The 13,309-nt window shown below is 33.9% G+C and overlaps 2 protein-coding genes and 1 non-coding gene across 3 annotated transcripts; 1 reads left to right on the plus strand and 2 right to left on the minus strand.

Moving 5' to 3' along the window:
- Window positions 1-1,179: 1,179 nt before the first annotated feature.
- Window positions 1,180-3,264, minus strand: LOC105952581 (Plant invertase/pectin methylesterase inhibitor superfamily). The gene is made up of 2 exons (XM_012976146.2): window positions 2,187-3,264; window positions 1,180-1,944 (listed from the first exon to the last, which is right to left on the minus strand). Exons 1-2 carry the CDS (start codon window positions 3,181-3,183, stop codon window positions 1,274-1,276), a joined length of 1,668 nt encoding a protein of 555 aa, XP_012831600.2. The 5' UTR covers window positions 3,184-3,264; the 3' UTR covers window positions 1,180-1,273.
- Window positions 3,265-4,172: 908 nt separating this feature from the next.
- On the minus strand, window positions 4,173-9,319 carry LOC105952582 (enolase (DUF1399)). Its single transcript, XM_012976147.2, has 8 exons — window positions 8,776-9,319; window positions 8,565-8,679; window positions 8,082-8,471; window positions 6,800-7,045; window positions 5,806-6,338; window positions 5,578-5,708; window positions 4,977-5,140; window positions 4,173-4,885 (listed from the first exon to the last, which is right to left on the minus strand). The coding sequence occupies exons 1-8, from the start codon at window positions 8,943-8,945 to the stop codon at window positions 4,349-4,351; spliced, it is 2,286 nt and encodes a 761-aa protein (XP_012831601.2). The 5' UTR covers window positions 8,946-9,319; the 3' UTR covers window positions 4,173-4,348.
- A 3,680-nt stretch (window positions 9,320-12,999) lies between these two features.
- Window positions 13,000-13,102, plus strand: LOC148765352 (small nucleolar RNA snoR69Y). Its single transcript, XR_016029983.1, has one exon. It is a non-coding gene; the product is annotated as a small nucleolar RNA snoR69Y (small nucleolar RNA).
- The last annotated feature ends 207 nt before the right edge of the window (window positions 13,103-13,309 follow it).

The raw sequence follows: 13,309 nt of genomic DNA on the forward strand, positions 1-13,309 counted from the left end.
TTCGTCGTTCAATTGCGACGATTACTGAGAATCGTCGCATATGTTTGAAGTTAAATTGGATCTTAAACTCATTGCGACGTTTTTGGTACAATAACGTCGCAATACTGCGACGAAACTTGAATCGTCGCAAATAAAATCGTCGCCAGAGTGCAGTTTTGGCCTAGTGTAAGTTGGTGCAAGGTCCTAGGATCGAATCCTGGCAACCGCAGTGTGGGAATTTCAACTCCAATGAGGGTTGGCTCCTTGTGGGCACCAGGTCCGATCCGGGTGGCCGTTGAGTTCCCTGGGATTTCGCTTTTTATGCTGTTTACCCTTAATTTTATCTATAAAAGAAAGAAACGATAGGACAATCCTAAGCAACCCAAAAACTATTTTTTCAATTATTTGTTTGAAATATTTTTTTTGTCCACTAATTTTGTAATTATGAAAAATTCAAACCAAACTGTGTAAAATACTTCCAATGTTAATCTCGTATTTTTCAAGATACATCTTTAATTATATTTAAACTTTTGCTTTATTCATTGTTTCATTTATTTAACGATCAATTTCAGTTTGCGACAATTAAGTTTATATAATATTTTGCGGAATTGGTTTGTATTCTCAGATTTAATTAAATGTTGATACTGCTACTATAATTTAAATATCACTCATAATTTTTTAATTGGGTAAATTACAACCACCTCCTGAGCTATAGTCAAATTACGAAAACCCTCTTCCTGTTTGGATAATTACAACCACCCCCTCAACTTCTCAAATTTAGTGGGTCGAGATTATATGGAATATTATCACTTTTGTACCCATTTTATTTCATTCGAACTCTACATTTTGAAGCAAGATGATCATAATATGTGTTTTTTGGCTTGTATAAATCAGATTGTGGTGCATAAGAAACTGTATTTTTACACAAAACGAGTACAATCTAGAGCACATTCCACGATATCTAGATGAATATGTTGAATTTGACATCATAAGGGTGGATGTGTAAGAAAAAAAACATAGTTGAGGAGGTAGATGTAATTATCCAAACAAGAGGGTTTTTTTTTTATAAATTGACCATACCTCGGAGGGTATTTGTAATTTACCCTTTATAATATAATTGTACCATATATTTTCTGAAAATAATAAATTTTTGCTTTGCAGACAAATACCAGTATATAATAAGAAAAGTTGGAAGCTCTGTTTTACCATAAATCCAAAGATAAATATGATTAATTACCAATAAACAATCATCATTAAATAGCACTAATTAAACAAATAATAATGAATAATTAAATTAATTAGTGAGACCGGCGGTGAACTTAACACCAGTGGCGGGCAACCAAGAAACCCCATCAAGAAACCGGCCAACAGTGAAAAACCCAGCAGTGGAAGCATCGCCAATAATATGATAACCCGGCCATTGAACCCGACCCGAAGTGGACGACCCGGGTCCGTAATTCCTATACTCACCGTACCAAAGAGTGCCCAATGCAAAATCACCATACCACTCGAGCCAGCCTCTGGGCTGCACCATCGAGCTCATGTAAGTATTCATGAACACGGTCCTCGAATACTGCTTCCACGGCCGCCCTAAATACGTGGGGCGCGTGGCGTACACGTAGCTGTCCTGGATAGTGAACCCGGTGCTCTGATGTGGGTCCTTTCTCCCCTGTGCTGTGATGGTCACCTTCTGGAGGGGCAGTGGGTCCCTTGTGAATATTTTGCAGTTTTGGAGGACGGCTGCCCCGTTTCCGAAGATGAAGTCGATTGTGCCGGAGATGGTGCATTCGCGGTAGAATTGACGGAGCGAGTGCGCGTAGAGTGTGTCTTGGTGGCCTTCGAAGCTGCAGCGGTAGAACGCCGATTGGTCCGAGTCGACGCGGATGGCCACTCCTTGGTGCTTTTCGGGGCCCGCTGTGTTGCGGAATGTTATGTCCCTTGCGATGAATCCCTTCCCCGATACGGCTGTCAGAAAGCGGTGTCGGGATTTTAGTTAGCTAAGGCCTCGTTTGGTTGCTAATAAAAGATTAGCCAATAGAACATTGAATAATCTAATGAAACTCAACTGTACTATTAAACCTTGGAAAATCCAATAAAAAAATATGCTTAGAAGGCAAGATAAGCCATGTCGATAACATAATATTTGGACAAGTAATTGGACATCAAACATTAAACAAAATTTGATTATTTAGGATATAATAAATTACCAAGCGTAGCTGTTCGAAACGTAGTCCATCCTTGCATGAAATTCCGATTACCGGTAATAATAGTCTTCCCAATTCCATCACCCACAAGCATGATATAACTCTTCTTCTTCTTCATATCTATATTCTCCTGGTAAACACCCTTCTTCACATATATCACATACCTTCTTTTACTATAACTCGGAGCCTCAAATATCGCTTGCCCTATCGAACGATATTTCCCACTTCCATCCAACGCCACCACCGAATCAACATGCATTCCATTATTATTATTCGATCTTTCCGAAACAAGAAGCTCCTTATCTCCATCCGTCATCCATTTCGGGAAATCTCTGCCATCTCCATTTTCATCACCATTATTATCATCATCATAATTAGTTGTTGTGGCATTAGTGTAGTTTCTTGGCGGTCTGAAAGGAAGCCTGTGCATTTGTACATACAACGTTAGCACATTGCCGATGAGTTGAGTTACTTGTGATACACTCCCCCTTACAAACCGCTCGAGGCGTCGATCGGTGCCCTCAAACCCTTCAAGGCAAGTATCTTGGTTGCTTAGGGCAGCGCTAAGCCAAGCCTTGAGGTTTCCGTCCGAGCGTGGGTTCTTCGAACCGGCACGAATCTTGTTCATTTCGGACAAGGACCATGTTAGTTCGGACACTGAGAAATCGAGGAGCTCTTTGCAGTCTTCGATGGCTATTTGCTCTCGGTAGCTTATGGATAAGGTGTTGAATGTTGAGATGGTGTCGATGGCTAACATTGCCTCTTTGATCGTGTTTTGGAGGGCCGCTTTGAGTACCGTTTGAGGTGTGTGAACGTCGTGGCCTTCGATTCGCGATTGCATGTTTGAGAGGCACGAGTCTTGATTGTCGATTTTCTCGCATGCTCGTAGCATCATGGATTGAAGGGTTTGGTTTTGATCCATGCTATGGGAGATGTGGAAAAAGTGAGAGGATGAGAATAGTAGGATGGAAATAATTAGGAAGAAATTGGCAAAAGCCATTGATATTTAATTATTATTTAGTGCTGTGTGTGTGTAGTTGTTGTTTTTTTGCAAGAGATTTATATATTTATGTTACGTTGTCAAGAATGATGGGATTGCTTGTGATGGATGAAAATGAAGTGAAAGGAATGTTTTCTTGATGTGGATAGAAAAAATATACTTTAATTTTCCCTTTGGCAAAGTTCAAGTTATATATGCTCACTTTTGCTACATGTAAAACGTGATTCTCTTATCAACACATTTATCTATATTCTGGCTGGACAACATATATCTTGTTGCATAAAATGAGTGAATGAGGTTTTTATTACAATTTGCCCACATAATTATATTATATTATATTGTCTTAATTATAAAATGAGTCGACGACGACACTATTTTAGGCCATAACTTTCACATACGAACATCAATTGCCCTCATTCAAGTTGCATTGAAAACACGAGATCAAATTCTGCAACTCCAGTGACGTGTTTTTTGGGATTTTATTTGGAACCTTTATCTTACTGTTGACGACAGTATTGTAGGTTATAACTTTTGCATACCAATTTGTCCTGATTCGAATCTTGTTATAAACCCGACAAATAAACCTACAACTTTCATGTTTGTGAGATTCGAATTAAAAATCACTATATAATACAAATTTCATGATTTCTTTCGCTCGTAAATTTCTCATATGAACTTCTGATTCCATTTATTCAATTTGCGTCAAAAAACCACCATCAACACTGCAATTTTTGAAATTCATTTGGTCTCTTATTCTGAAATCAATGCGAAGACTTTTAAACAAAGAAGAGGGAAAGTTGTCATAATGTTTTTAGAAATAGGTTAGGAGCATTTTTCTGCACATAATCTGTTTTTAGGTGTTTGCAAAACAAGCTTTTGTTTTACTTCTCTTAAAATAAGCTGCTTTAAACAGATAATTTTAAAAGCACTCACGTACCTGCCTTTTCTATTTTAGTTGATTTTCCAGCTCATTTGCAAACACCCCCAACTTTTAGAAATAAATACTTAATTTCAACTTAATTCACCATCACTAACTTCTGCTTTTAAATAAACTTTTGCAAACACTACAACAATATTAGTTTTGATAGCCCTATTACCAATAACAAAAAAAATGCAGGATTTCATATAACAATTTCTTACCATCTCACAATTGATGCATGAAGTTTCAAGGAATAAGTCCTGCTTTGTACAATTTATCTCCACCTTCCGCCTGTGAATAGTTCGAAGACGGTACACCTACAATCTGATCCTTCACATGGGACGCCGTTACCAACTCCGCATTCCAATACCAAGGTTGAACACTACTAATATACGAAGACAAAAGTGACGGACGACTAGTGTTATAAGACGACGGATGAAGAATAACGGAACTCCAATCTCTATCTCCAATCTTCGCTTCTCTTATTCTCCTCCTAACCAACAACTTTCCGACATCTTCTCTTTTCATTTCCGATACGGTCCTCACTATACAAACGCATATGAGTAGTACTTCGACTGCATCTTCTTCCGCCAAAACCTCCACCACCATTAGCTTCCAGTTCATAAGAGCAGTTGCTTTTCCCGTCGGGTTTTCATCCGTGTATCTAATTAACGTCACGAATTCTTCTTCTTCGTCTTCCGTTTTCCCATTATTATGATTATTATTATTAATTATGTCTTCTTTGACCTGATACTGCATTTGTCTCCCTTGCAAAAGCTTTACCTGCAATAGTTAAATGTTTTCACAACAGTCGCAACTTTTTTCAATCGACTTTTCTGGTTGGTTTTATATAATTCGAACGAGGTTTCCTCACCATGGGTTCAGAAGTAATTTTAGTTTGCAGATCGAATCTCAATTCTGAGATTGATTTTTTTGATGAGTCCCACTTTATTAACAGTTCGTTTCCTGACGAGAAGTTCCACAAAGCTTGGAACCCTTCCTTTGGTTCTTTCGGTGTAGCCGTTCCAACTACTTTCTCTGCACTAGATCGCACATGCAACCAAACAAAACACACAAATTAAATATTATAAATTAAAAATGATGAACACCAACTACATTTTTCTTATTTTATCCCAAAAAAAAAAATTCTATAGTGAAGTTACAACTGAGACACCTACAGTACAAGTATCTTAGAGGGTGTTTGGCTAAGCTTATAAGCCGTTAAAAACAACTTATAAGATGTTTAGGAGCTTATAAGCTCTTCCAAAGTGTTTTCTTTTTAAAAAAGTACATTTATCCCACCTTTTTATTTAAGATCGTCGGGAAAAAAAAAGTAAAAATAACTAATAATTATCATCCGAACACTTGAAAAATTAATTCTATAAATAAATCTAACATCTTATCATCTCTTAAAACAGCTTATCATAAGAACTGTCTAAAATAAGCTTAGCCAAACGAGCTCTTAATCTACATACCGGGAGATGTACCGATCGAACTGGAACCAACAACATAAGACCAAGATCCCTCGCGTATCTCTACAATCCTGTTCTCCCATTTGACAGCTGTAGGAATTTCGCCCCCTCTTCTCCAAAAACCACCCCCAACTCTGTCATGCAAAAAAAATAATAATAAATTATAACAATCGACAATATGTATAACAATCGACAATATGCAATAAAAAAATCCAGCTAATATTTTATTACCTGATTCGAACGACGAAACACTCTCTACCAGCATGATCAAGAACGGTACGAGACAACCACCTACCTTCTTGTGGGCGGTACTGATTCATTCTGAGAATGACATCGGAAATCATTGCACCCGAGTCATCTGTGACACGATCAGGCACGCATTTCAACAAGTATGATCCTTGCACAGGTGGAGTTATTGAAGCAACAGTAGTTATAGTCATCGCTCTTTGGTCCACTTTCTTCACCGATGTGAGAGAAGGTGCGCGCAATATCTCGTTCCAAGAAAATGAAACGCTCTCTCGTAGCGAACTGCCTGTGGAGAATTTCCCACCACTTTGGCGTAGCTCGATTATCACCCCTTTGGTACCGAATTCGCTGTAGAGATGCCATGCTTTCTGCCACGACTCTGCGCTGAAATCGGACACTGGTTTTTCCATTTTGAGCTCTTTGTGACCTTTCACCATTCGGAGACGCAAAAAGTCTTTTTGAAGATCCTTTTTCATTTGCTTCTGATTTGAGGTTACTACTTTTACTGATATGCACACCTGACAATTTATAACTCCAAACTCTAAGGCCATGTTTGGTTGCCAAGATAAGCCAAGATTAACTAAATAGTTGGACTTAATTTGATGTTTGGTATCCCCAATAAATTGTCGGGTCGACCCGCCAAAATTATGTAATCATGGCTTATCTTGCCTTCTAGTGTGTTTTTTTTGTTGGACGTCGCGAGCTCCAATAAAATAATTGGGTTTCATTAGACTATTTAATCTTATCTTGCCAACCAAACGGGACCTAATGATTTAATTAATATGATAAATCACTAGACCCTATATATACTTTAAGCATCGACACACTAGTGAAGTTAATGATGGTCGGTATTACGAAACTTTCACAGTCAACAAATATCAGAGAAATATAACGCATTCTTGATCTTTTTGGACGTCATTCATTTTGAAAACTTATTTTGTATAATCTAAAAACGGTATAATAAATGAAAAAGACAAACCTCAAATAAGAACCTGGGAGCCATGGAGTTGTATATTGTGTTGACATCAGCATTTGTTACGTCCCAGTAAAAAGGTGGTTCGTTTGAAATAGGCCGAGCAATGGATGCACCTGCTTTCTCAAATGGTTGATCGAAAGTTCTCTCCCAAAGCCTTTTGGTTTTTTCTATGTATTCTTTCTGCTCGATTATTTTCTCCACATCTCCATCCAACTCTTTAATATCCGTTGCATATACTGTTGGATAGCTCTATTGAATATAAAAATGGTATTTATCATTATATATACAAAGAATAATCATGCATTATGCAAATAAAGAATCGGCAAAAGTTTTGACATATAAACCAAGAGCGCAATTGCTCCCCGATAATGAAATGTTTTTCTTATTTAATATGATTAAGAAAGACAATGTATATTTTTTTTCCATTGAAAATACGAGGTTAGAGTTCGCAAAAATCTATATTTTGATCAAGGATTTTGTTTTTTATGTTCATATATTGCATAAATTTATCCAGTCATACATTTATACGGTACTTGTGTGTATACAAATGATATCCATTAACGGAGTTTAATAGTTAATTATATGATTTACCATCTTCTGCTTGAATGACATGAATGCAAAAAGGAACTTGAGAAACGGAACTAAATAATTTCTCAACTGATTTTAATGGCTCATTAAAAACCACGTCCTCGTCAAAATTTCCTAAATTGTTTTTCTTATAAAAATAAATTAGGATAAAAGCATGTGTCAAAAGGAAACAAACAGAGAGACAATAGGTACAAAAGTTAGATAACAATTGTGGTTTCACATGCACAAGAACTCATATGCTCCATGTGATCCTCTAATATTCAAATACAAAGAATCTTTGACAATATTCTATATCACAAATACCCCACTAAATAAATACTTCATATGCAGTAAACTTCAATAAATCCACAACAACTACCAAAATCTTGTCCCTCTTTTCTATTCTTATTAAATTTTTTTTTTTTGGTTAAATAAATAATCACACATTTATCGTCACAAGTAATAGCATGTATACTCCAAAAAAATAAGGAGTTTATTGCAAATGGTACCCATGTGTTATATCGAACTGCTAACAAACTACCCGTGTTATTTTCTTGGCAAAAATCCCCCGGGTTGTGTGCTAAAAACAAATTGAATCATAGGGGAGATTTTGCCAATAAAATAACATGGGCTGGGTTTTTAGTAATTTTATATAACATAGGGGTAGTAATTGCAATAAAATTGAAGAAAAAAAGAAAGAAAAAATATAGAAAAGCACCTGATGAGTGATCCACATTAAAAGAACATCTGAAGTGGGAGCTAAGAAAGAAGATTGATCAGAAAATTTATGGACCATATGAAGAAAAGCTTTGTATCTCTCCTTAGCCGCCACTAAATAAACCATCTCCGAATAATACGGCTCCGAAAAGAATCTTATATGAAGATCCCTTTGCTTAGACATTTGATCCAACAATTCTTCACTACAAACAGATGCATCGTATTCCAAATTAATGTCTGCTTCATTTTCAAAAGGCTCCGATATTGGGAATTTGTTCTCCCATATTTCTCTGCATCTGTTCAACGCGTACTCTTTGTTTTCTTCATCAAATATAGCTGGTTTACCTATTAGTTTCGAGAATTTTGACTCGCAGTACTGCCTGTAACTACCCTGCAAAATTGAATGTTTAATTGTTTTTTTCAAATTCATGTCAAACATAAATTAAAATAAATAAATAAATAAAGGGATATATATATATATTACCGGATTGAGAGTATGGCAATACCAAACCCATTCGATATCAAGAGGTGGGAGAATCATTGGAGGTTTAGAGGTTGTTGTAAGATCAGCAATTAGTGGCATCCATAGCTTATCATATCTGTACAAAATTCATTAAATTTTAATAAATTTCAGAGAAATTAAGTTTAATTTTAATTTTAATTTTAAAATATGGTAAATTAATAAATAAACAAACCTTCTAATGGATTCGAGAAGTGTGGGTTTGTGATGAAGCCAGTGAGAATCAGAGACGAGCCTTAAGAAAGATAGATTTCTTCTGGCAGCAGAGACCAGATCAACACTGAATCGCAATGTTCGATCCTCTGTTATGATCGAAGAAATATTGTTCTCATCAGAAGCTAACATTTTTTTTTTTTAATTTTAGTTTAGAGAAGGAAGAAGTTTAGTGTAGAATAAGAGATGGGTGGTGGAACATGAAAATGGAGTACAATTATGATTCCCTTTATAGAGAGAGAGAGAGAGAGAGAAGAGAGAGAAACATGTAGGCGGACGGGAAAAAAGTAGAAACTAGTGTCTGAATATTGTAAAGGGAAAGAAGAAGAGTGAGAGATTTCTGATGTTTGACACATGCTGACTTTCGTCTCTCTTCCATTTGGTTGGTGGAATCGTGACTATCAAAACTGGGGTTGGGGTCCTACACATGCTTTCCATACTACTTGTTTTTCTTTTCGTTTTTTTTTTTTTTTTATAGGAGCTTTCGATACTACTCCATCTGTTCCATAATATCTGTCTCTTTTGAGAATTTATTTTGTTCCATATTATCTGTCACTATAGAATTCCAATGCTGCATTAATTACTTATTTTTCAATTTACACTTATTAACTCTGCAGCACTCTTCCTGCATTAATTAATAAACAAGGGTAATTTGGTCTATCAATATATATTTTCCTAAATTCAAGACATATTTATTGAGATCCTTAAGATTTGTGTCAATGTGAAAAACAACACCTATTTAGGAACGGAGGGAGTACCTGTGTGTATGAGATTGCAAAGAAAATATTGAGTGCTAAATATTAGCAAATGCATTTTGTTTAACACATAAGTCTTAAATGGTGATTTTGTAGGGACAATTTTCTAAAATAATTGCATTATATAAGATGTTTTTTTTTGCTAATATCTATAACAAATACTCCCTCGGTTCTAAATTAACTGTCGCTTTGGGTAATTTTCTTGTTCCAAACTATCTGTCACTTTGTAATATCAATGATACATTAATTACTATTTTTTCAATTTTGCCCTTATTACTATTTATTAATTGAGAGAGAATTAATGGCACTGGCATTAATAACATGGATATTTTAGTCATTTTATATACGTTTCTCTAAAATCAACGCACATTTATTAGTTTTCTTAATATGTGCGCGGCATGAAGGGAATAATTTTTTGGAGTAATTCGATATAACAAATGTTTACTAAATACAATAAACACATGCACTGTCTTTCAGTATATATTTCTTGAGCAGTCCACCAGTCATTCTTCTATCTTAAAAGTAACAATATTAAAGATTAGACAGTATGTAACAAAATTCTTAAATGATTGTGTACTATTACGAATTTTTAAATTAAAATGTTAAATCTTACACTAAAATTATTGAATTATCCACACATCTTAAAATAAATTACCTCCCCTACATAAAAAATCTTTTCCTCTATGCTCCTTCCCTACCCCTTTTCTTTTTCCCTCATTTTCCTGCACAATCACAAACAAGTTACAAAACCGTCTCACACAAAATCCTAGGCTTATATTCTATCTTTAACTAATGTTTAAAATTAGAGTGCGTTTGGATGGAAGGATTTGGGGAGGGATTTGATTTGGGGAATGGATTTGAAATGACTCCAATTTTGGAGTCATTTGAAATCCACCTCAATTGCTCAAAACATAACTAAAAAGGAGGGATGTGGATTTGAAATCCATCCCCAAATCCCTCAATCCAAACAAGTCCAAGGGATTTGTTATTATGGATTTGAAATTCCTTCCCAAAATCCTTCCATCCAAATGCACCCTTAATGAATTGTGAAGGATTTGAGACTAGTTTCGAGTTTTTACGAAAAATAAAACACAACTATTCAAACAAACACAGTAACCGATGATAATGGCTCGTTGTCCATAGTGGTCACCGATGTGGATGCATTGGTGTCCACAGATAGTCGTCGATAAGGATGTGTTGCATTCAAAGTAGGCGCACGATGCCATGGGGAGCAACATCCACGGCAGCGCATTGAAGATGTTGGGGGTGTGGGGGTGGGGTTTAGCTTAACACGTTGGTACGCTACATGATCATCTCATATTTGGTAAACTAGAGCTATTACATACCTCATTTTATCTTTTCAATATTTATATCTATATCTATACTACTTATAAAAGTATAAATACATAGATTTCTTTCTTTTTTTGTAGAGACATAAATATCGTTTGTATATGTAAATTTGTAAAGACAATTTCGTTATATTTATTAATAAATTAATTAATACACAATGAATACTTGTCACGTTTATTGTCTTTATAATTAACGAACTTGATATATGTGGTAAAATCATCAATTATTTGGGACCTTCTAGCGTGAGATCAGAGCAACACAATTCACATGAGATATGCCTCTATAATCACTCCACGTGCCCTTACACAAATATTTATATTAAAAATATAAACCACCCATCAAAAGGTGCATATTATAACATCTGAATTCTGAACTAGGACCCTTTAAAGCGTACACAAATGCTTAACATTGGGCTACAAAAAATTATTGTAAATTAACTAACAATAAACATGTTGTTGCAAATCTACAGTTTATAATGATAATAAAACTTATATAAATAATGTTAAAAATATACAAGATTGCAGATTAACTCGTGTAATTTAAAAAATGAATTTTGAAAGAATATGAAGTTTGAATCGAATCGTAAATTGTAAGATTTGAATGAACTAACCTCATGTGGTTTCAATTCGAAACAATATTCAAAGATTTGAATCGATTAAGCTCATGTCATTTCAATTCGTAAACAATATTCAACGATTTGAATCGGTACGGTTAAGCTTAACAATTCACAAGAATGTATTAATAGGATTAACTATGTATAGCTAAAGTTTAGTATCTTTTTTGTTTATTGATTTTATCGTAGAAAAAATAATAAAAGTTAATTCAAAAAATCGTAAGAATCAAATCGTAAATCGTAAGATTTAATTGATTCAAATATTAAGGTTGGTTAAATCTTACGATTTACGATTTTATAAATTAAAATTATTTTTATCTTTTTATTTAAATTGAATTAAAAGGGTATTAGAGTTTAGTTATAAATAGTTAACTTAATTAATACGTTATTGTCAATGGTTGAACTTAATCGATTCAAATCTTTGAATACATTTTAAAAATTAAAAGGACTTGCGCTTAATTGATTCGAATTTTACGCTGTAATTAAATGTTATGGTTTGATTCTCAAGTATTTTAGGAATTAATATTTTTTAATTTTTTAATAATAAAATTGAATAAAAAGTATATTACACTTTAATTAATAATAGTTAATTCGATTAAGACGTTATCGTCAATAGTTGAGCTTAATCGATTCAAATATTTGAACAATGTTTACGAATTGAAAGGATTTGAGCTTAATCGGTTTAAATCTTACGCTTTAATAAAATCTACGATTTACGATTTGATTCTTACATATGTTAGGAATTAAATTTATTTTTTTATGATAAAATTGAATAAAAAAGATATTAGACTTTAATTGTAAATAGTTAATTCAACTAATACAGTTTTTGTCATTAATTAAGCTTAATCGATTCAAATCTTTGAATATTGTTTACTAATTGAAATGATTTGACCTTAATTTATTCAAATCTTACTATTTGACTAAACTAAATATTAAAAGAAAAATCACAATATAGTATTTTGAGTATATAGTTTTATTTTAAAGTAAAAAAACTAATTGGAAGGAGTTATAATCTACTTTTTCTAAATAAATATATTATTTGATTTTTTATTCGAATTTATCACACTATCGATTTAATAACATAAGTGAGCTTGTATTAAGTTATGCATTTATTTATATTTCATTGAGCCTTCTTTATATTTTTACTATTATATAATTAATTAGTAATTCACCCGTGCGATGCAGGAGATCATTTTTTTTTTAAATTAAGATTTAAGAATGCTAAGAATCATGTTAAAAACTTTGATATTATTATTAACAAAGAGTTGGCCCAAATAGAATAAAGCAAAGCCCAACTCAAAGAAACCCTAATCTCTCTTCATTCACAACTATTTATACCCCTCCACAGCCGCACAATCTTCTGAAGAAAACCCCCCCCCCCCCCCCCCCCCCTTCTTTGAAAACAAGCTTTTTTCATTCTATTAATTTATTAATTAATTAATTAATTAATTTAAATCGAAAGAAGGTGTTTAGCGATGATGACGAGAACACTAATCCCAGCTCTATGAGGCCTTCTTTGTGTTAAGGTCACGGATAATACTCTTCAATCTCGATCTTTTTCTGAGCTTAACACCTTTTTTTTTTTTCCTCTAATCAATTTTTCTATTATTAATATTTTTTTAATTTTTACATGTTTATTTTTTCTTCCCATGTTTTCACTTTTCAGATTTTTCTTCAAGATTTCCTTATTCGCGATTAATTTTATGAAATTGATTTGTATCCTATGAGTTTGCTTATTTAATCTTCGATTTTTTTTTATTATTTTATTATTTTTTTAT

Source organism: Erythranthe guttata, chromosome 14, assembly GCF_056151865.1.
Source record: "Erythranthe guttata isolate IM_541 chromosome 14, IM_541, whole genome shotgun sequence".
In the NCBI taxonomy this organism is placed as follows: Eukaryota; Viridiplantae; Streptophyta; class Magnoliopsida; order Lamiales; family Phrymaceae; genus Erythranthe; species Erythranthe guttata.

Coding starts and splice junctions, on each gene's coding strand:
- LOC105952581 (XM_012976146.2), bottom strand. CDS start 3,183: ATGGCTTTTGCCAATTTCTTCCTAATTATTTCCATCCTACTATTCTCA. Junction 1,945..2,186: donor GTTTCGAACAGCTACGCTTG/GTAATTTATTAT, acceptor GCTTTCTGACAG/CCGTATCGGGGAAGGGATTC.
- LOC105952582 (XM_012976147.2), bottom strand. CDS start 8,945: ATGTTAGCTTCTGATGAGAACAATATTTCTTCGATCATAACAGAGGAT. Junction 8,680..8,775: donor CTTCTCGAATCCATTAGAAG/GTTTGTTTATTT, acceptor AATTTTGTACAG/ATATGATAAGCTATGGATGC. Junction 5,709..5,805: donor TGTTTCGTCGTTCGAATCAG/GTAATAAAATAT, acceptor TTTGCATGACAG/AGTTGGGGGTGGTTTTTGGA.